Source organism: Elephantulus edwardii, unplaced genomic scaffold (assembly GCF_000299155.1).
Source record: "Elephantulus edwardii isolate Elephantulus edwardi_28Jun2011 unplaced genomic scaffold, EleEdw1.0 scaffold00066, whole genome shotgun sequence".
Classification (NCBI taxonomy): Eukaryota; Metazoa; Chordata; class Mammalia; order Macroscelidea; family Macroscelididae; genus Elephantulus; species Elephantulus edwardii.
Window position 1 is genome coordinate 13,073,876 of NW_006399816.1, and position 21,157 is coordinate 13,095,032.

A 21,157-nucleotide genomic window follows, 5' to 3' on the forward strand; every position below is an offset into this window, starting at 1 on the left:
ACTTGGGCTGGAGGCTCTTGGAGAGGGCCATCATGCTTAGAAAGGCGGAGGGCCAGTGAGTGAGAGGAAGGCTGCCAGGGAGATGCAGTGACTCAGTGACTGCAGCAGTGGGCTCAGGTGTGTCAGAGATGATGAGAGGTTGGCATAGGACAGGACAGGCTTCAGATCTCTTGTTCTTAGGGTCACTGTGGGTCGAACTTGACTGTCACCAAACCACAACAGGTGTTGAGCCTGGAGGGTTGGGTGGGAGAGTAGACTTAACTCGGTAAAAGAATCAGGATATTTGGAATTATTTACTTAACATTTTTCCATGGATACAAATCTTGAGTCACTTTTTCTTCTCGAAAGGGAGTCAGTCATTTCTGGGAGGAGTGAGCTGTTCGCCAGGCAGCCAAAGAATCAGAACAGGCTCCTTTTGGGTCTTTGAAATCATATTTTCCTTCCTCCTCTTTCTCCTTTTTTCTTCAAGAGACTTTACTTGGCCTTGAACTATTAAAAGTGGATTAAGTACCCTAGACTTTGCTGGGGGTAGGGATTTTACTAAAGAGTTGTCACCGGGAGAATTGAGAGGCTGATAGCATAGGGTCCTGCTAGAGACTCATTTAAAAGTGGATGTCCAGACAATGTCACTGTGATCTAGCCACCGCGGGGCGTACAGTATCACGGAGGACAAGTTTATCTCTTTGTGCTGACCACTCTTTCAAGTCAAAGTCAAGCCACACAGCACTGTGCTCCTTAACAAGAGCCCCTCTATGTAGAAAGCTATACATTTAAATGTTTTAATAAAGATGAGTTCATTGAAGATTTCCATAAAGGAAAACTCAAGGCAGATTAACAGTGGACTCTTCTAGGGTAAAAGGGTGGTTTAAAAATAATTTTTAAATCTGTTTTTCTTTATTCCTATTTTGTGTTGCAATGAGCATGTATTAATTTTGTAACAAGACATAAAAATAGCCCCCAAATCCAGACTCGGCTGCTGTCCAGTCAGTCCACAGTGATCTGGTTTTCAAGGCTGTAAAGCTGAACTGGAGGAAACTGCCCGTCTTTATCCCACAGAGCTGTTGGTGGATTTGAACTGCTGGAGCCATGGCCTTTTGCTTTGCATTAAAGCACACTATAAACCATACAGCAAACCATGCTACACCAGAGCTCCTTGTAAAAATACTCCTTTTAAAAAGAAAAGGTGTAGGAGGTCAAGTGTGAGTGCCCATCAGGAAGATGTCGTAGTTCCTTGCCTGGGAGGTCGTGGATTTTCACAGTAGACTGAGATATGAATATGGGGTGCCGTGGTGGGTACCCAGGGAAATCTGGGCTTACACACTTCACACCCCCACTTCCTCTTCTCATTTTTGGTGTTTCTTTAAGAACATCTTTTGGATGAGTAAATGGTTGACAGATCTCACACTCATTAGTGCTGGTATTTGGCCAGGTCCCTGCTGCCCACTCTTCATTCTTTCCACCTCAGTTTGCTGTCTGTAAAATGGGCCCATGCCTCTTATCACAGATATAATTTGGTAAGTGTGTAGGCATGCCTTTAGGTGTTGTTTGAGGCCCTTGTTTTGTGCTAGTTGAGGGAGAAAAAACAAAACATGGGTGTGTAGTGGGTCCAGCATAGCCAGGGCTCTGGTCACTCTTAAGAAATAGTCCAGTTCTTAAGACACCTTTGGTGGTTGTGTTGCCTGCTGCATAATACCCATGGGTCCTGGCACAATCTTAGGAATTAGGAATCTAAGGATCTTGGCACAATCTTAGGAATGCTGAAGGGCATTCGGTCCTGGCTGACTGCAGAAAGCCAGGGATCCTTAAGCCAGTTATTAGCATGTGAGGAGAAGAGAGGTGGAGGAACCCCTGAGGACTGGGCCAGTTTATGATATCTGGGGCCTCTGGACTCAAGGGAGTAGAGTCCATGATTGGGGCTGGGGACGACACAGACGGGTTGTTTTAGTGGCTCTTGGTGATAATACCGAGTTAATGCATGTAACATTGTAAGCCATCAGTAAACATTAGCTATTATGATAATTTAATGAGTTATCACTGGTGCCAGGGGCTGTTACACACATCTTGCAGTAATTCTCTGAGGTAGATGCTGCCTCCCTCCCCTCTGTACAGATAAGGACTTTTGAGGCTCAGGAAGGTGTAGGATTCTGCCCAAGGTCACATAGCTAGGGAGTGCCAGAGCTATGACTTAAATCCTGATCTCTGGTTCCAGCGCCCTCGCCCCTTAACTTCAGACTCTCTTTTTCATGCTGGTGCCCAGGGATCTTAGCTCACCTTTCTCTCTGGGATTTTCTGCTGTGGGTCACCCAGCTCTGCAAGCCAGGCCTGGAGTTCTTTGGAGTGGGGTGGGGAGGGGGACGTATGCCTCGGGGTGGGAGATGCTGGCTGCTAGCTGTTGAAGGCATGTAAGCATGAGCAGACAGGGTGACTGCTGGGAGCGCCGGCGTGGATCCCCTTGAGCTGAGAGGGAGCCCTGATGGCTGTGGTGGTGTTTTTTTTAATGCATGCATTATTTATCTGGGGCTTGGAAGCATACATTAAGAATGCCTCCGCTGAAACTGGGGTCGGAGTGTGTGTAGATATAAATCTTGTATCTAAATTGCAGTCCATTAACAGACTGTTCCTTCAGCAAGATGAGCATGTGGGCTGAGCTGAGGGCAAAGGTGGCGGGGGTGTTTCCCCTGCTGCCTGCTGCAGGAAACGAGGCAGCCCGGATGCCTCTCCTGCCCTCTCCCACTCAGCTGTGCTCATGGCCGACTTCATTGCAGCAACAGCAGCTCCAGGCACAGCACCTCTCCCATGCCACGCACGGCCCCCCGGTCCAGCTGCCACCCCACCCGTCGGGCCTCCAGCCTCCAGGGATACCCCCAGTGACGGGGAGCAGCTCAGGGCTGCTGGCTCTTGGTGCCCTGGGCAGCCAGGCCCACCTGACAGTGAAGGACGAGAAGAACCACCATGAACTTGACCACAGAGGTGCGGACAGGCCCGAGGGAAAGGGGTGTGGTGGGGCGGGACTGGACTAGGAGTTCTTGGCTCGAATCCCCATTGCAAGTGGGCACAGCAAATATGGCACCCTGGGACCAGGAGTTAGTGAAGGGTTTAGAACTATCTGCTGAACCCGTAGCATGTGGAAAAGAGCATCCCATCCTCCCCACCAGCCCCACAATTTTAACATGGGCCTGGTCTCTGCTTTGAAGCCTTCACCCCCTAGCACTTTCTCATCTTCCTACCTTCAAGGTCCATTCTCTGTCCCACTTCTTAAGGATTCCTTCCTGGACAGACCAAGTGACCTTTTTTCAAATTCACGTACAGGAGTTTTATGAGTCAGGTTCCCGTGCCTTCACCCTGTGCTGCTATCCACTGCGGCCTCTCCCTGGAGAGAGCTGCCTCGTCATGAACTCCACCAGCTCTCTGAGGACAGGAGCTGAGCCCCCAGTGTTTTTTTCAGCATATAAGTCTCACCAACTCAGGAGTTTTTGAAAATGTAAATAGGTGGTGCTCCAGCAAAGACTCTGCTGACTGTAAGTGGAGGGAGCGAGTGCACTCCAACAGGGAGCTGATTGGACAGGCCTGGAGTCAGGGCTTTGCTCTTCCTTCCCTTCAACTCTTCACCTTGGCCCTTAGAACCTGGAAACTGGCACCAAAAACATGCTGAGTGTTTGATGCATCGGTAAAGGGCCTGACTCCTTGGCAGGTTACATTTCACAAGTTGTCACTTGTCAGGTTTTGCTCTCAGAGCGACAGTTACGGGGGCACCAGCTAATGTGTTGCAGGCTCCCCTCAATCCCCATGCCCCTTTCTTGGTGTGAAGGCTGTGGAGTGACCTCATTCTGCCCTGGCCCCATTGCAAATAGCAGAAGATGAGAACAGGAGGATAGCTTGTGTCCCTGCATAGGGTAGTGTCCCCAACCTCACCCCAGTAAACAGGACAAGTGGGGAGCTAGTGCTTGGCTGGCAAACAGACACTTTGGTTTCCAGGGGCTTTTTGATGGAGCAAGAGAATGGTGTTAATTAAAAATCACTTAAAAAAAAAAAAAGACTGAAAAACTACTTCCCCGTTGTTCCCCTTGGTAAATTTTCTGGCTCCTGGATCCTGCATGTACTTTAGGCAAAATGTGTCTCTCCCAAGCTGAAAGCTTTTTTATAAAACCCCAGTCGGCAATGTGCCATTCTTGGCAAGTCCAGGAGAGCTAGGCCCAAGGCTTCCTGCCACCCCGAGGACCTAGGCGGGGACGCGGGTGGAATCTGGGTGGTTCATTTCCAAGCTGAGAAAACTTCACTTAATGGCCCTGCCTTGGCTGACCCGCTCCACTCGGAGGGCCGGCCTGCTGCCCATTTTCAAACCAGTGAACTAGCGAACCAGAAAGCCAGCTGGACTGAGACTGACCTTTTGCCTTTCTTTTTTGTCTCTTTGTCTCCGGGTGACCCGGGCCACCTCCTCCTGACCTGGTCTTTCTTCCATAAAGAGAGAGAAGCAAGCGCGGTAAGTGAGGCACACATGACATGAATTTGGGTTGGGGGGCTAGGAAGCGGAGGGGCTGGGGGCTCCTGGCCGGGCAGCTTGCTCCTGGAATTGTGAAATGGACTCAGGATCCTCCACTCTGACTTCTTGGGTAGAATCTGGGAAGGATTTGTCGCTTGTACCTTGGGCTCTGGGAGACCTGACCCAAGGCTCCACCAGCAGTGTTATCACCTGTTAAATGACCTTTAGTCCTTCAGCTCTCTGGGCCTTGCTCCATCATTTTGTCAAATGAAGACCTTGTGAATGACCCCTGCCTCAGAGAGGTCAGCTGGCCAGCTCAGGTTCTGCCAGAGGGATTTGTGGAGCCACTGGGCTGGACTCGGCTCAGGACATGTCTGTCCCACTTTCCAGCCTGAGTTTTCCCTCTACCCCTCAGGCTTCTTCCTCCATGATTTGTAGCCCCCTCTTCAGTTCCTCCAAATGCCTGCTCCCTGCTTTTACTTGCTCCCTACTCTGGGCTTTCACTCGGTTTAAGAAAGCACTTGTGAGCGAGCATGAAGGCCAGGGCCGCCTGCGTGTCTGCCAGCTCTGAGATTTGTTGTAAATCTTTCTGATCGCACCAAGGCTCAGAGGTTCTGTTTCAAGTGAATAAGCCTTCTGAATAAGCGCGGTAGAGGCAGGATAAAAAAAATCCTCCAGCGATTAGCAAAGCTATTTTATTCCTCATCGCCGTCCTTGTATCTTGGGCCATCTAATCTGTCAGGATGGCTTTGGTTATTACCTTGTGTTAAGTAGAACTTGGAAGGTCGGGCAGTTAACTAACCGTCTCAATAGCCGATTCCTCGGGCTGCACCCCCCCCCCCCCACGACATCCCACCTGCCGTCTCTGCCCTTCCCAGATAGACTTGTTAAGCTTCGTTTGCAGGGATGCCCATGGCTTCCCTTTGACTTGGCTGCATGCTCAGAATAGTAAATTCACATTTAGGACCCAGGAGTGGTGTGACTAAGGTGCGTGAGAAAACAGTCATTGGAGATAAAATCCCATTTTGAATGCTTTGAGCTGATCCTCAGACACAGTGGCCTTCCCTGCAGAGGTGGTTCGCAGAAGCAGCTTTGGTCTGGACCCCTCAAGACTTACAACTGCCCCAACTCTGTGGACCCTCTTGGCCTCTCTGAACCTCTGTTTCTTTCTTGGATGTTAATATTACTTGCAGTTGAATCACTTGAAATTCTTGGCAGCCCCTGTGTGCAGAGAACTGCTGTGTAGGGTTTTGTGTCGGGCTTTCGAGGTGGGGACTTTTCATTAGCAGACCACCAGGCTCATCTTCAGACGCCCCTCTGGGTGCGGTCTTGCCCACCTTTCTGCTCTTAGCCTCGTGACTCATTCAGGGACTTTTCTTTCTCTCTTTGTTGTGGATTTGGAGCCAGCTCTCAGCTGGCCCAGGGGTGGTTTCCAGATGTGTGAGGAGATTGCCCATCCTTCTCCCACGGAGCAGCTGGTAGATTGTAACCACCAGAGAGGCCCAGCCTTTCCCTGTAGCATAACTCCCTATAGGTTCTGCCACCAGAGCCTTATCCTTATCGTAGGCTAGTGCCTGCCCAGTCAGCCGCTCGGTTTGTCAGGAAGACCTATGGAGTCCAGGAGATGATGGGGTTAAAAAGTGGCTGACTGTAGGACGAAAGGGCTGTTTGAAGCCTGACATTCCCTGGTCCTCACATTCTCCTCACCATCATTTATATTTTTCCTTGGCTTCATGCCCCAAATCTCAGAACACTTCTTGCCAAAGCAGCCCTCAGAGAGCCCCTGTCACACGGCCACTCCCCCTGGTGTATCTGCTTAGCCGCCTCTCAGGGCTGGTTCCTAGATGATCACATAGGAGTGGGTCAGGGTGCTTTGCTGCGTGGCTGGAGGCCAGCCCCAGGGCCCTGTGCTTGTGACTACAGCGTGGGGGGGGGGGGGGATAGACTGAGGTCACTTAGGCCTCTGGAAACCAGGTTGTCAACAGATGAGGCCACGCCAGGAAGGACAGGGCTCTGGCTGGAGTCGGAGGGGGCCGGTGGAGGGGCTGGAAACGGTCCCAGAGGGGTTAGTCTGGAGTCCAATTAGAGGTAGCTTCATTCATATTTCCTTGCCTAGCCGAAGCAATAAAAAATACTTAGTTTTTTGGCCGCCTGCCAGCCAGAGGCGGGCTGGATCGATGCCGCTAAATGCCTGACATAAAATGCCTGACATGACTCTCCGGTAGCAGCGAGGGTTTTCAGCCTGACTGCATGAGAAGAAAGAGCTCCCTGTTCTCCGAGTCCCGGACCGGGTCGTAAGGAGAAACACGAGCGGCCGCACGCCCCCCTCTCCGCCCGCCGCCTGCCCCGAGAGGGCCAGCGAGAGGGGCTGGAAGCGGCTCTGCTTAGCACGGGGTGGCCGCCACCGTGGGAGGAAATGAAATGAAATGACGGGGATTTTTTTTTCTGCCGGCGCTTGCTGCAGCTAATTGAATTGCGGCTGTGCGCACATCGCCATGCTCCTGCATGGCTGTGGGGAAGGTTGAGCTGCAGTTCCATTATAACCTCCATTTTTTTCTTCAAGGCTTGATAACTCTGCCATTTTAATTTGCTCCAGGCAGAAACTTGGCAGGGAAGGGCTGCCCAGAAACCGGCTTAGGAAAGGAAATTAAGTTCTGCGGCTGGTTCCCGCGCCAGCCCCTCCGCGCACACCACCTCTCAGCTGTCCATCCTCATTCCCTTCAAGTGACCCCTGTGCCAGCATCCAGCAATAGCTATCGAGTTAATGGTGACTCTTGGCAACCCTGCATGTGTCTAGAGTAGAAATGTGCCCCTTTGGGGTTTCAGCAGCTGATTTTGGGTGGGAGGCGAGGAGGCAGTTTGCCAGGCCTTTCTTCCTTGGCACTTCTGGTTAGATTCAGATAGCCATCCACTCCATTGGCAGCGAGTTCATGAAGTTTGTGCACTGCCAGGAAGACCTGAGCCAGCACTGGCATTTGGTAGAATGGGAAGATGTGACTGGAGGTTCATTCGCCTGCCTTTAGACGTCCTTCCATCAGGAAGAGGTGTCGCTTCTGTGTGTGTGCCTGGCATCATCATCTTAACCTCCTTACCATGTGGGGATTGCAGCTTGGCTGGCTTTTCCTTTTCTTCCCTGCAGTTAGCCTGTGAGCTCCTGGAGGCAGGGGCTGTCCTCTTTTATTCTTCCATCCCTGACGTCCAACCCTCAGGCCTGGCCCAGGGCAGGTGCTCAGACAGTGTAGGTAAGGGGTAACCTAAAGAGTAGGTAAAGGTACAGCTGGGGCTTTACCCACAGAGTGAGCCTCAAGAGCATCCTGGAGGGCCTCAGGTTGGATCTCTTGGCACAAAGTTTGCTGGCAGGTCCCCCCTCCAGTCCTTCCACCTGAGGCGGTCAACCAACCAGTGTGTGTTTGCCTGGGTCACCATGACTCTCACCTTCTGGACCATTCAGTTCCCAGGTCCATCTGCGAGTGCTTCCTGTGCTCTTTGCACACCTTCTCTCTTCCCAGGCTTCTAGATCATTCTCAAGACATTCTCATCCTCCTGCTTAATGGCTGTAGGGAGAACCTGGGCTCCCCTGGGCCTGAAAAGCTGTGTTTCTCTGGTGTTACCTCACACTGGGGGGGTTTTCCAGCCTTTCAGGGTGTATAAGGAGGGGCTGATTCTTCCTGCTCTCGTACCTCTTTCCGTCCTGCAGAGGAATAGGCTTCAAAATGGTGCATTCTGACGCTCTATAGCTCTGGTGTTTTCTGACGCCAGCCAGAGCCACACAGCAGGGTCAGATGCTCACCAGAAATGCCACGCTGCTGATGGGTGTGGTGGCAGCCGGATGCGCTTCCCTTATCAATCACCCGTTTCCCTTGGGGCCAGCGGATGAAATATTGCTCATGGCCCCTTCGTGTGGCCTCAGATCCATCATTTAAGACTGAGGGAGAATTTCACTTGCCTTTTCACTGAGCACATGTGCTGGTGGGTGGGACAGGTGTGACCCTTCCATGTCGTAGGCCAGAGGCAGATGACCCATTACAGGGCTGATGATAAAGAACGGTGGCATGTTTGGGGCTTTTTGGTTTTTTTTGTGGAGGAGAGCTGCAGGTGCTTGAAGACAGCGTCTTGGAGGCCTCATCTGGGCTGTTGACAGGGTCTCCCCACTTGCGGCTGTGTTTGAGCCAAGGTTGTGTGTGCACAGTATCTCAAAGTGGAGAGTCTCCTCCCTTATCCGACAAGCTGGCGTTAGTTAACCTGTACATAGCTGGGTGACAGTGTGTGCGAAATGCTACACTCAGCAGTAGATTATGACCTGAATCCCTTCCACTTCTAGAATAATTCAGTATCACCCTCGGAAAGCCTCCGGGCCAGTGAAAAGCACCGAGGCTCCACAGACTACAGCCTGGAAGCTAAGAAGCGGAAAGCAGAGGAGAAGGACAGCCTGAGCCGATATGTATGTCTGGGCTTGCTGGGCACGATGAGGGTGGGCGGGCAGCTGCAGGGCACAGGCTGCAATGGAGTTGTGGCCCCAGCCCTCACAGGCACGTACATTATGGAGGACAAGGAGGGGCTTTGGGAAATGTGACCCTGTAGTGGGGATAGGAGGCCCAGCCTAGTAAGAAGTACATCCAGGGTTGTTTGAACCTCTATTGAACATGGGGATGGCAGTCAGCTCCTTTTAGTTAGACCATCACCCCCGGCTATTGGCATCACTCCTGAGTCTGCTCCAGCACCCCCACACTTTGTCTATGGCCCTGATCATCTGCTGTCTGGGTGCACCCACTCAGCCCACACTGCTGTGGTTTTAATACCCTTTCACATAAGACTGTGGCAGCCCCTGGCGTGAGGTCCCCGTGCGGCGTCATTGTATCTACTCACTGTCCGACTGGGCATCAGTAAGATCACGGACAGGGAAGGGATGGTGGTACTCGTGGAGAAAGTCACCCACACGCACTCGTGGTCTCCTGTCCAGCCCTGCTCGGTCACTGGGCCACTCTGTGGCTTTAGTCACATTGCACACTCAAGCCCCAGCCACATTTTTGTGAGATGAAGCCAGTCACCCACCCCACTGGTTAAATGGAAACAGTGCTTTTGGTTGTGAACGATGATGAATATTAAACAAGCTGAGATACTTTTCTGGCTTCTGAGATGAGTTTAAAGGGCACTCTGCAGGGGTGGGAGTGTAGGAATGTGATAATTGAGCGGGTGTCTGTGTGGCTGCCCAGTGGACATGGGTCGCGAGTGACCAGAAGCTGGGAGCCTGGTTAAGAATCCGCCCTAGCTAAAATGAAGCTGATTTTGTGCTCACTGGAGCTCAAGGTGGTGATGTTAGAAAGGACATGGACTTTGGGATTTTGGCCTGGCTTCAAATCCTGGCTTTACTGCTTACTGCCTGGAGGAAACATTGAGGTTCTGGCTCATTGCAGGAGGGGGGGGGTTGACCAGTTGGCTTCTTTCTTGGTTACAGGACAGTGACGGGGACAAGAGTGATGATCTGGTGGTGGACGTGTCCAATGAGGTAAGGATAGGAGGCTCGTGGTTTGGGGTAGCTTGTTCCACCGTGGGTGCTGCTGCCTTTTTGGTTCCTTCCTTGGTGTTCCGGCAGCCTGAGAAGGATGACAAGGCCGCTACGCTCTATGCAGCACACCTGTTGGGAGGTGCAGGCCAGGGCTTTGCTGAAAGGCAACTGGACGTGCTTGTCATGAGGGACCCGGGATGCCTCTGCAGAGAGACCCTTTCCTTTCAGATCCCAGGGTAGGGTACCACCATTCTTGCATCCTGTGCTTCTCCAGGGGCTCTGTCCCCTCTCTGTTCTGAGGTCTGGGCATGAGGGTTGTGAGCCTCTGGTCAGCATCAGGAGGGCAGGAAGTGATGCACAGAGTCCCACATTAGGCTGGGAGCCCAGCTGCTGCTGGGAACGTGTGTATGATGCTAGACAGATCACACTTCCTGACCCCAGGCCTCCATCTCCCCATTCATAGAATGAAAGGATCAGACTAGATTATGAAAAATTAGTTAACCCCTGATTAGTCTTTCAGTCAGGCCTCTTCTCTTTTCCCTGTTGCCTACACATAGATACTCATGCACCCCAACTCTGGAGCAAGGACCATGCTGGTCTAGTTGTGCTTTCAGCCCCTCTTGGGTTCTCTTATGTTTTCAGGATCCAACCACGCCCCGGGTCAGCCCGGCACACTCCCCTCCTGAAAATGGGCTGGACAAGGCCCGAGGCCTGAAGAAGGATGCCCCCACCAGCCCCGCCTCTGTGGCCTCTTCCAGCAGCACACCGTCCTCCAAGACCAAAGACCTTGGTCATGTGAGTGGAGCCTGCGCTGTGGGGGCAGGAGGAGCTCTGGGAGAAGCAAGATTGTTTCTTTCTCAGACAGTGCCTGGAGTCATGAAGGTAGAAGGAAAACTTGGAGTCAGAGTGGTGCTTATTGGAGGAAAAAGAAGTAATTAGAAAGAATAGACTTGGGGTGTAAGCCAGGTTCAAATTCTTGCTTGAGCCCTGTACTGTGATACTGTGCTAAAGTGAATTCATGGACCCTCTAGGACAGAGCTGAAGTGCCCTGTAGTGTTTCCAAGGCTGAGATCTCTCTGGGAGCCCTGTTTCTGGTCTCTTCCCCATGGGGTTGTTGGGTAGATTTGAATCGTCTTTTGAGTAGTAGCTGAGGGCTTAGCCATAGTGCCTCCATGACTCCTTGGGACTCTGTGCTGGGTAGAGTTACTTAACATTTCTGAGCCACAGTTGCTACATCTGTAAAATGTTACCCCATTTTCTGGCAACCACGCTTGGGCACGGGCCAGGAGGCTGGTTGGTCAGGGGTCCAGATGCCCAGCTCTCAGGAGAAGGGAATCCTCACAACCCTTGGTTTCTGCGTCTTCCCGTTTCAGAATGATAAGTCCTCCACCCCTGGGCTCAAGTCCAACACGCCAACTCCAAGGAATGATGCCCCGACTCCCGGCACCAGCACGACCCCCGGGCTCCGGTCAATGCCAGGCAAACCTCCAGGCATGGACCCGCTAGGTATAATGGGTAGGCATGATGGGGCTTGTGGAGGGGTGGGGGGCTGGCTGAACCAGGATAGGGGCCACAGAGTGAGTTTTGAGGAGCAGGGATGGGCACTTGGTGCTTTGATACTGGTGTCAGGGCCTTTGGGGCCCTGAATGAGAGGTGGATGGGGCTGCTGGACAGGTCAGAGCTCTGTTTTGTTCCTGGCTTCTCCAGAGTTGTGTGGGCTCATAACAAGCCAGAGTACCCTTCACTGGGACACAGAATCCTGCTCGGTAACAAGGGAGACACATCTCCAACCCCTCATCTTCTTTGGCTGGGAAGTAATAAAAATTTATTAGGAGAGATTCAATCCAAGGGCACTGCCTGGAAGAGGTGGCCTTAGAATTCAGGAAGGACAGCTACTAGGTGAGTGAGGGTCTTTGCTGTAGACCTAGCAGTCTGACTCCTGCCTCCCACAGCCTCCGCCCTGCGCACGCCCATCTCCATCACCAGTTCCTACGCGGCACCCTTTGCCATGATGAGCCACCACGATATGAACGGCTCTCTCACCAGCCCTGGCGCCTACGCCAGCCTGCACAACATCCCCCCACAGATGAGTGCCGCGGCCGCCGCTGCAGCTGCCGCCTATGGCCGGTCGTCAATGGTGAGCTTTGGAGCTGTACGTAGACCTTTTAGCTCCTTTTTCTGGGGACTGGGCAGTGGGGAGTTGGGATGGTTTGAGGGGCAGCGTGTCCATACCATATGTAAGACCCTCAGGGTCTTAACAGCCAGGCGCTTGTGTTCGCAAGAGCATTTAAGAGCCAGGGGCTGAGCTGATGGCGTGGGGACTAGGCAGATGTGGCCTCTCCTGGCTTGCCTGCCATTAGCCATGGGACCTCCTACAAGGTCCTCCAGACCAAGCATCCCTTTCCAGTGTGGGAGGCAGTTTGATTCCTACCTTTCCATGCTCCTTCAGGGGCAGGAGTCTTCAGAGGTGGAAAATGACCTCCACAGAACAGTGTTTGGCAAACAGGACTAGGTTGTCATGGTAACAGCACTTGTTGGGTGTTAGTGGTAAACACGTAGGATTTGGGCTGGCAGAGAAAGGACTTTTTTTAGGAGACAGTGGCTCTCTTGACCCCCTTTATTTAAGATAACCTGTCTCCACATGACAGGCCCCTCTGGAGGGGTAGAAGGGGACAGGGCTGGTACACCTTATAGAATTGAGAGAACCTGACATGGGGTCCTGCACTCTCACCCAAGCCGTGCTGTTGTCCAGGCCGCGTGCTCACCCTGCAGGCCTGCTTCCTGTCACATGGTGCACTCGGCTCTGTTCTGCTGTCTCTCCAGCTCCTGTTTGGTGGAGCTGAGGGGCCTGGCTGAGCTTTGGGTGAAGGAGGCGGGGTGGGGGGAGGGAGCAGTGGCATCCCTGGGTAAGGGCTGGCCTTGTCTTGCCTTCCAGGTTGGTTTTGACCCTCACCCGCCCATGAGGGCCACAGGCCTGCCCTCAAGCCTCGCCTCCATTCCTGGTGGAAAACCGTAAGCTTTGGTTCTGGGTTGGTTTTTTTTTTTTTTTTGTATGCTTCCTTGGGAGGGTTGGAGGGGACACATCCAAACCTGTCTGACCATGAGTTTACCTAGGTAGGTGGACTTCCCTTTAGAGAAGGTGCCTGCCCATCAGGTCTCAGCTGCCTGACCACACTCCTGATTAGCCCAGGACGTCCCTTACGAATGGGAGCTATGAGAGGGCATGGAGGGCACGTAGTGGTGAAGTGCACTCATGGGCTCCAGGAGACAAGGTGCTCTGGGCTCCAGGAGCTGGACACACAGATACCACAGGCCTGGGCACTGTCTCCTCTGGAGAACATGCCTTTGCCCTGTCCATCCTTGGTTGTCATGAAGATGTAAAGACTGAGAGAGTAGTGCCTTCCATGCCCGCGTTGAAAGATTGTCATCAGCGAGTCTTTGCATGGACAGCAGCTGAAGCAGCAGGCAGTCCACGCTGGCTCCCTGACTGAACTTGCAGGCACTTACGGCAGTTCGTTCTGGAGGAACACGGAGGCTCCCTCCCATTGCCTGCGCTAGGTATCAGGGAGTCTGCATTGGGACCCGAGAGGGGAAGATGCTGGAGAGAAGCGTAGCATTAGGCCAGAGTTTTGAGGCAGCCCTCACTGCGGGGCTGTAACTCCAGAGCACATTTCTCTGCTGTGGGCTGACTTCGTGACTGCCATATTGAACCATCATGATGGCTGTTAAGTCCACAATCTCTCATGGGCTTCCAGATGAATGCAGGAATGGGTCAGCCTTGGAGCCCATCTGCACAGGCCCCTAGGCATGCAGGGAAATGGATGAGGGTATTCGGTTAGGGAACAAAGGTGCCGGATTGGCAGCTTTTTAGGCACTTGGCTGACAGAGGTACTTATGGGAGGCATATGGTCCCCTAGAGAGACTTAACATTGGCATATTAGAAGATTGTCCATAAGCAGTGAGATGGCTGGTTCTCGTGTGAAAGGGTAATACCGGGCTTAGGAGATCCGTAGGATATCCTGTCTGCCCTTGTCTCTGCATAATTAGGATGGAGTGAAGGCCAGTCCCTGAGACGTGACATGGAGAGGGACAGCCCCGTCACGCTCTCATCCTAAGGTCCAGGGTTGAGTGCTGTTGACCTTGTACCTGCTCTCTCTAATTACACTAACGCTTCCCTTCCCCCCATCTTTGTGGATGGAAATTAGCTTGATGCCTTTGGGGTTGGGTTGTATTTTGTGGGTTCACCTCTATTTGTGAAAAGCCAGAGAGCGATGGCCTGCACATTCAGCCCCCTTACTCTCCACACCTCAAATCTGATCTCATGACTCCGTAGAAAGAAGTTGGAACAAAATCTAGAGGTCTGTGAGCTACTCTCTCTCTGGGAGTCTCCAGTAGAGACTGGAGAGAATGCTTCAAGGAGATTGCTTTTAAGCTGGGCCTTTCCTTGGGCCAAAATACTAGGCTGCTTATAGATTTGCAGAAGAGGAGGATAGGTGGAAACTATTTTGACTGGAAGAAGAATGAACAAATAGGAGCAGAAATCAAGGTCAGGATGTTAGGGGGCCATCACCTTGATGAGTCCAGGCCAAGAACCTGGGGCTGTTGAGTGGGCAGTGAGGAGCCATCATTGATTAGTTCCAGGGAGGGGATGGTTTGTGCAAAGCTGTGTTGCTTGAGATGCCAGGAGAGGCTAACTTGGTGGCAGGGAGGCCAGCAGCTGTGCGCTGTGGCTTGAACTGAGCAGAAAAAGCGGTGGGGCCGCTGCAGGGGGCCAGAGATGGCAGCATGATGGTTCTCGTCCTTCCAGAGCCTACTCCTTCCATGTGAGCGCCGACGGGCAGATGCAGCCCGTGCCCTTTCCCCACGACGCCCTGGCTGGCCCCGGCATCCCCAGGCACGCCCGCCAGATCAACACCCTGAGCCACGGCGAGGTGGTGTGCGCCGTGACCATCAGCAACCCCACGCGGCACGTCTACACGGGCGGCAAGGGCTGCGTGAAGATCTGGGACATCAGCCAGCCGGGCAGCAAGAGCCCCATCTCCCAGCTGGATTGCCTGGTGAGACCTCAAGGGAGGGAGAATCTTGCTCAGCTTGATATTGGCTGGGCAGCTCTGGGCACACCCACTAAACTCTCTGAGCCCCAGCTTTGACATCTGTAGATGGGATGATAGTAACTTCTTGGGCTTTGTGAAGAGATACATAAAAGATGAAAGAGTGAGAGTGAGGCGTGGAAAGGCCTAGAGCACGGGCAGCGAGGATGCCCTGCATCTCCACGAGGGCAGTGGGCAGCACTCACCACTGCCCCTTTTCCTTCCAGAACAGGGACAACTACATCAGATCCTGTAAGCTGCTCCCTGACGGGCGCACGCTCATCGTAGGCGGCGAGGCAAGCACACTCACCATCTGGGACCTGGCCTCACCCACGCCCCGCATCAAGGCTGAGCTCACGTCCTCCGCTCCCGCCTGCTACGCCCTGGCCATCAGCCCCGACGCCAAAGTCTGCTTCTCCTGCTGCAGTGACGGGAACATTGCCGTCTGGGACCTGCATAACCAGACCCTGGTCAGGTGAGGCCGACAGGTGGGAGTGTGTGGGCACTTTCTTCTTGACCTATGCCAGCCCTCCCTGGCACTGTGAAGGTCGAGGAATGTGAATAAAGAGGTTTCCAGTAGAGAAGACAGCTCAGCTAGCCTACTCGAGGGGTAGCTATGGGCCAGGTGCTCCATGAGGGCAGAGAAAGGGCTCCTTAGACCCCAGAGCTTGGAGGAGGCTTTGGGGGAAAAAGATGGAGCTGGAGTGAAGCTGGAAGGTTGCAGTGCACAGTAATGAAGACAACACAGTTGGTGAATTGTGACCTTATATGAGTCACTTCTTCAGTTCTTAGCTCTGTGTTCAATAAAGTGGGGAGAATGTAGTGCCTGCGTTGGGGAAGCAGGGTGAAGGTGGGCAGCATACCTTGTACAGAGCACGCCTCTGATGTGGTTTTTGACAGTCAGTATGTGTGTTCATAGAACCGTATAGTTCTTGCAGGATGCAAGGATGAGGTAACAGGGCAGATGGAAAAACTGATGTCTATTAAGGAGCTAGGTCCTAAAGTCAACGAGTTGCCCTTTTTGGATCAGCTTCTGAGAGCATGATCAGGGGCCTCCAGTGTGTAAGCAATGCCAAAACCCCGGAGGGGCTTTGCCTCAGGAGCTTGGCTGAGTGTAGTGAGACGAGATCTAGCTCTGGTGCAAGCTCACTGGCGACTCTTGTGGGAGGTGCGGTGTCCTCTCTGAACCTCAGTTTCCCTTTCTGTTCAGAAGCCAAGCAGGCTGGTTTCCTGGGACTACTGCTATCTTAGCAAGCAGTAGTTTGCCAGGCTCACCACCCCTTTCTGTTTAACCCTCACAGGCAGTTCCAGGGCCACACGGATGGAGCCAGCTGCATAGACATCTCCCACGATGGCACCAAGCTGTGGACAGGGGGATTGGACAACACCGTCCGTTCCTGGGACCTGCGGGAGGGCCGGCAGCTGCAGCAGCATGACTTCACCTCTCAGGTGCGAGGCCAGACTTAACCTGCCTCACCCACCAGCCCTCTCCCTTTCACTTCCAGGTCTCAGGATGTTATAAATGCGTGTGAGGCCAACTTCAGCCATCTGGGAAGGCTTCCTGGAGGAAGCAGCAGTGAAATTATGTGCCATCAGAGACACCTGACTCTGCTGCTTGGATTCTATTTTAGTCCCACTGGCGTGGAATTATCTGGCCTCTGATTTCTCACTTGTGGGGTGGACGTGATAGAAGCTGCCTGGTGTGAGCACTTGAAATAATCCTTGCAGAGTCTTGGGCATAAACTTAGCTCATAAAAAGAACTCCACAGATTCAGGCATAATCCCTAACTACTGGGTGGCACAGTGGTTAAAGTACGTTGCTGCCAACCAAAAGGTGAGCAGTTCGAGCTCCATGGCAGTCTTGTTTCCTGTAACGAGCACAGCCTTGAAACCTCTAAGGGGCATTTCTGCTCTGTTGCTGTGAGCCAGAATTGACTGTCAGTGAGTTTGGTGTTTCTTTATGGCTCATTTTGACATCAAATACTTAGATGTTTAATATTTAGGTATTTCCCTGCCTTTTTAAAAGAGTAAATGCAAAAGTCAGGCAGGCCAGCTCTGAATGAGAAATGTCTGTGCCTCGTCTGTCAACTCCCAGTTTGACTGTAGCTGGTTTTCTGTACGCCTCAGCTTCATCTGTAGCGTGGGAACGGAGAACGGAACTCTGTGGCCCTGGGTTAGTGGGCTCGGGGAGGCCTCGTTTTGCACATGCTTGGGAAGCGGGATGGGAAGGGACGCTGACTCTGGAGGTCAGCGGGTGCTGACTGCCACCCCCACCCCCCTGACCTCCTGCAGATCTTCTCTCTGGGGTACTGCCCTACTGGGGAGTGGCTGGCCGTGGGCATGGAGAGCAGCAACGTGGAGGTGCTGCACCACACGAAGCCTGACAAGTACCAGCTGCACCTACATGAGAGCTGTGTGCTCTCTCTCAAGTTTGCCTACTGCGGTGAGTCTCGGAGGAGAGGCATTCCCGGTGGCTGGTCTCCCTCCCCAAGAGCCCCGGAGCTAACTGAACAAACCAGACACTCCCAGGCCAGTGCCTCTCTGCTGTCCCGTGGGGATCTCAGCCACACCTTTCCCCATCCTGCCCCTTTGCCATCCCTTGAAGATCTTGTCCCCCATCCCCCTGACCTTGCCTCCCAGATGGAGATGCTGCCACAGGACACCAAAGCCAGAAGCCATCCCTGAAGCCTGGCCTGGGGCTAAGGAATAGCTCCTCAAAGAAGCATGGGCAGGCTGTGCTTCTGAGGGATTAAGAATCACAGGCCGTTATTCTTCACAGCTCCCTGTGCCACCCTGGAAAAATCTTACCTCCTCCAAAAAACCCATCTCGTTGTGGATTTGAGGGCAGCAGTATTGACTCAGCACAGGGACAGCCCTGACTGAGTGCCTGCACAACAGAAAAGATACCTGCTAACAGCTTTCTTGAGCTGACTGTCTGGACAGTCGGGGCTTTGCTGTTTCTAGCATTTTCTGATGCCTCTTCATAGTAAAATTTAGGTCATGTGTTCTCACTCTCTTTTTGTGAGTATAATTGTTGAGCTGAATATTCCCAGTCCCAATCCCAGTTCCTACTTGCCTTCCTGCCTTCTCTGACTGGCTGTGTGTGTGTCTTGCAAAAAATGCCTCTCACGAGCAGAGATACCTAAGCACTTGTTAGCAGTTCGCATGGTGTTTCCATGGCAGCCAGCCTTGTCTGGGCCACTGCGGTGGGCAGGGAGGGGCACAGCTTGCTCAATGGCCACATGCTGATGATCCTTTCACCTTCACCTGCAGGCAAGTGGTTCGTGAGCACGGGGAAAGATAACCTCCTGAACGCCTGGAGGACGCCTTACGGAGCCAGCATATTCCAGGTATGTCCACCAGTGGGCAAGGTGCCAGGGTTGGCGTAGCAGCTAACAAGGCTTCAGGAACCAGGGTCAGACCTGCGGGGGGGGGGGGATGGAGACGGACAGAGACCCAGTGTGCTGAGTCTCACACACACAGTCTCTCTCTGCTGCTATTGGCTCTGACCTCTTGATGATGAGAGCCTTTAAGCATGGGCTCTCTCAGGAGATGAGGGGAATGGTGGTTCCATGGTAGAAGTATGTCCTTCCATTTGGGAGACCCAAGTTCAAGGTCCTTCACATACACACACACACACACACACACACCCCAAGTGCAGCCACCTTCCATCTGTTAGTGGAGGACTGGTTGTCACGAAGTAGAAGAGATAACAGAGGAGCTTCCAAACTAAGATGTACTAGGAAGAAAACCTGGTAAAAATCAGCACATAACAACTACTACTAAACACCATTTTCAAAAGTCAGCACACAGCGTTCTGTGATGCCAGCAGCCTGTTGGCCTCTCTTATAGACACGCTTCTTATTTTTAAACCCAGAAGAGCTGCTAGGGCCAAAGTGTGCTGTTTCCCTGCATATGTTAAACCCTAGTAATGAGTTTTTCCTTATGGAAAAAGCCACTAGATGGGAGGGGATCTCTGGCTTCTCCGGGCCGAGCTTGACAGGCTCCCAGCCTTGTCTCTTCCATGTTGGGTCCATGCTTAACTGCGGTAGCCCTGGAGGGGTAAAAACGCCCCTCAAACCATTGCCATTGAGTTGGAACCGACTCAGTTCACCCTCCAGTGGGGATTTAGAAGCTGTGGTTGTGGGTATGAAAGGAGATAGCCCATCTTTCTCCCTCAGAGCAGCTTGAGGATTCGAACCACATAACCTTGGGGTGACAGCACCTCCCTACCCACTGGCCACCAGACCAGAGTGCTTCTGTTCAGATGGTATTGAAACGAATAGCATTGAGTCCTGAGAAAATAAACTCCTGTCTCTTTTTCTCTTTCCTCCCCACATCCCCTCCTCATCTTCCTTCTCCAGTCTAAAGAATCCTCATCTGTCTTGAGTTGTGACATTTCAGCGGATGACAAATACATTGTAACAGGCTCTGGTGACAAGAAGGCCACAGTTTATGAGGTCATCTACTAAACAAGGACTCCAACAGGGCTGTCAGACCGTGGGAGGAAGAGACTCGGCTCTGACAGCGAGATCGCGGACGGCGGCCCCAGAGGGCGCAGAGGACGGGCGCCTGCGGCCGCCACGTATTCCAGGCCAGGCTGCTCCCCAGTGGGCTGCAAGGGTGCACGTCGTGGTCCTGGCTCCTTGGCGGGGACTGACGTGGCTCATGGACTTTGTGGATCGCCCCTTCCTCCTCCCCTAACAGCCCTGGCAAATGTTACAAATAGAATTCCTTGGAGGTTCCAGCTCCCCACAGAACACCCCCATGGTTCTTTCTCTCTCCTCTCCTCTTTTGGCCAGTCCCCCTGCCTGGGGTTGGGGACACTGGTCTGGACCACATTTTTGTTCTTGGGATGAGGGGACAGGGAAATTGCCTTTCCCCCACCCCAGCTGTGCAGTGCACATGATCTGTGAAAAATGTAAATAACAGACTCCTATCTCGGACTGGTCAGTGGGGGACGAGCCCCTCCCCGTGGGACCCCCTCGCCGTGTATCTCGCCTGCTGTATTTGTAATCCACTTGTGGTGGTGGTGGCCTTTTTTTTTTTTTTTAAATAAGAATTAACGGTCTGGGAAGGGGAGATAGAGAGGGGGCAAATCTAGGAGAAGATGGAAAAGGGGGAAATTCAGGGGGCCAGAGAGCTTGCAGCTGGTAATGAGAATGACCTTTGGACACTCCCCGAAATGAACATGTCTCTGTGTGGGTTTGGGGATTGTCTACCAAGTCAGCATTGAGTGGCCAGATGGACAGACTGATGGACAGTGCTTGAGACAAGTGCCAGCCAGGGTGTACCCTCACCAGATTCCCTCACACCCCCCCCCCCCCCCCCCCGCCTCCGGAGGTCTCATGTGCTCTGCCTCTTGTCTGCTCTCTGTCTCCCTTATTATCTGTGTTTGTCTCTTACTCACTTTCTCTCCCTCCCCCCAACCTTGTTCTGTCTCTTTTTGGTGTACACTTGGTTATTGTGAAGAGAAACGTAAGTTCTAAGAAACCCCTCTCCCACCCTCTGCAGTCTCCGGACACAACCTAAAAAAGGACAAGACATTAGAGGGGAGAGTGTAACAGTTCAGCTCAGGGAGCTACCAGAGGAAAAAAAAATAGCAACTGATGTGGGTGCTTTTTTTTTTTTTTTAAATTTGAATAAAAATTAGAGATGATGTCCTTTTATAAAATGTCTTCTCCCCTTTTCCTGCCTGGGACCCCTTCCTCTCTCTGCTAGAGAGGAGGAAGGTCTGTTCCCCCCAGCAGAGTTGCAAGTCTGAAAGAATTTCTCCCCATAACCAGGAGGGGGTAAGATGTGGGCTGTGAGGATGATTTCTTCATACTATGGTGATTTCTTGTCACTTTCGCCTCGTAGAGGCCCAAGCAAGCTTCGGTTCGAATTTTGTCTCCCACAGGTACCTCTTTTTGGTACCAAAATGTTCTAAGGTGTTAGGATTGTTATTTTTTGATGGGGGGAGGATTTCCTTTTGTGTATTTGTTTTGGTCCTTTTTTCCCCCCCTTGTTCAAAGAAAAGTTAAAGGCCGTTGTGGGCCCTGGTGATGGGCTCTCTGTGGATGTACCATATGGAAGATAATT

General features: G+C 52.6%; 1 protein-coding gene across 6 annotated transcripts in view; it reads left to right on the forward strand.

Moving 5' to 3' along the window:
• Positions 1-19,820, forward strand: part of TLE3 (transducin-like enhancer of split 3 (E(sp1) homolog, Drosophila)) — a 60,543-nt gene extending 40,723 nt beyond the window's left edge. The window contains exons 7-20 of one of the 6 annotated variants that reach the window (XM_006888349.1): positions 2,766-2,970; positions 4,464-4,480; positions 8,802-8,921; positions 9,936-9,986; positions 10,629-10,781; positions 11,360-11,501; positions 11,939-12,123; positions 12,922-12,998; positions 14,794-15,043; positions 15,304-15,551; positions 16,378-16,525; positions 17,369-17,519; positions 18,350-18,426; positions 19,441-19,820. In XM_006888349.1, the coding sequence (XP_006888411.1) occupies positions 2,766-2,970; positions 4,464-4,480; positions 8,802-8,921; positions 9,936-9,986; positions 10,629-10,781; positions 11,360-11,501; positions 11,939-12,123; positions 12,922-12,998; positions 14,794-15,043; positions 15,304-15,551; positions 16,378-16,525; positions 17,369-17,519; positions 18,350-18,426; positions 19,441-19,548 (1,932 nt within the window). In that variant the 3' untranslated portion in view covers positions 19,549-19,820. Of the gene's footprint in view, positions 1-2,765; positions 2,971-4,463; positions 4,481-8,801; positions 8,922-9,935; positions 9,987-10,628; positions 10,782-11,359; positions 11,502-11,938; positions 12,139-12,921; positions 12,999-14,793; positions 15,044-15,303; positions 15,552-16,377; positions 16,526-17,368; positions 17,520-18,349; positions 18,427-19,440 lie in introns of all 6 variants that reach the window. The other 5 variants (XM_006888347.1, XM_006888348.1, XM_006888350.1 and 2 more) reach the window with 5 other exon arrangements.
• The last annotated feature ends 1,337 nt before the right edge of the window (positions 19,821-21,157 follow it).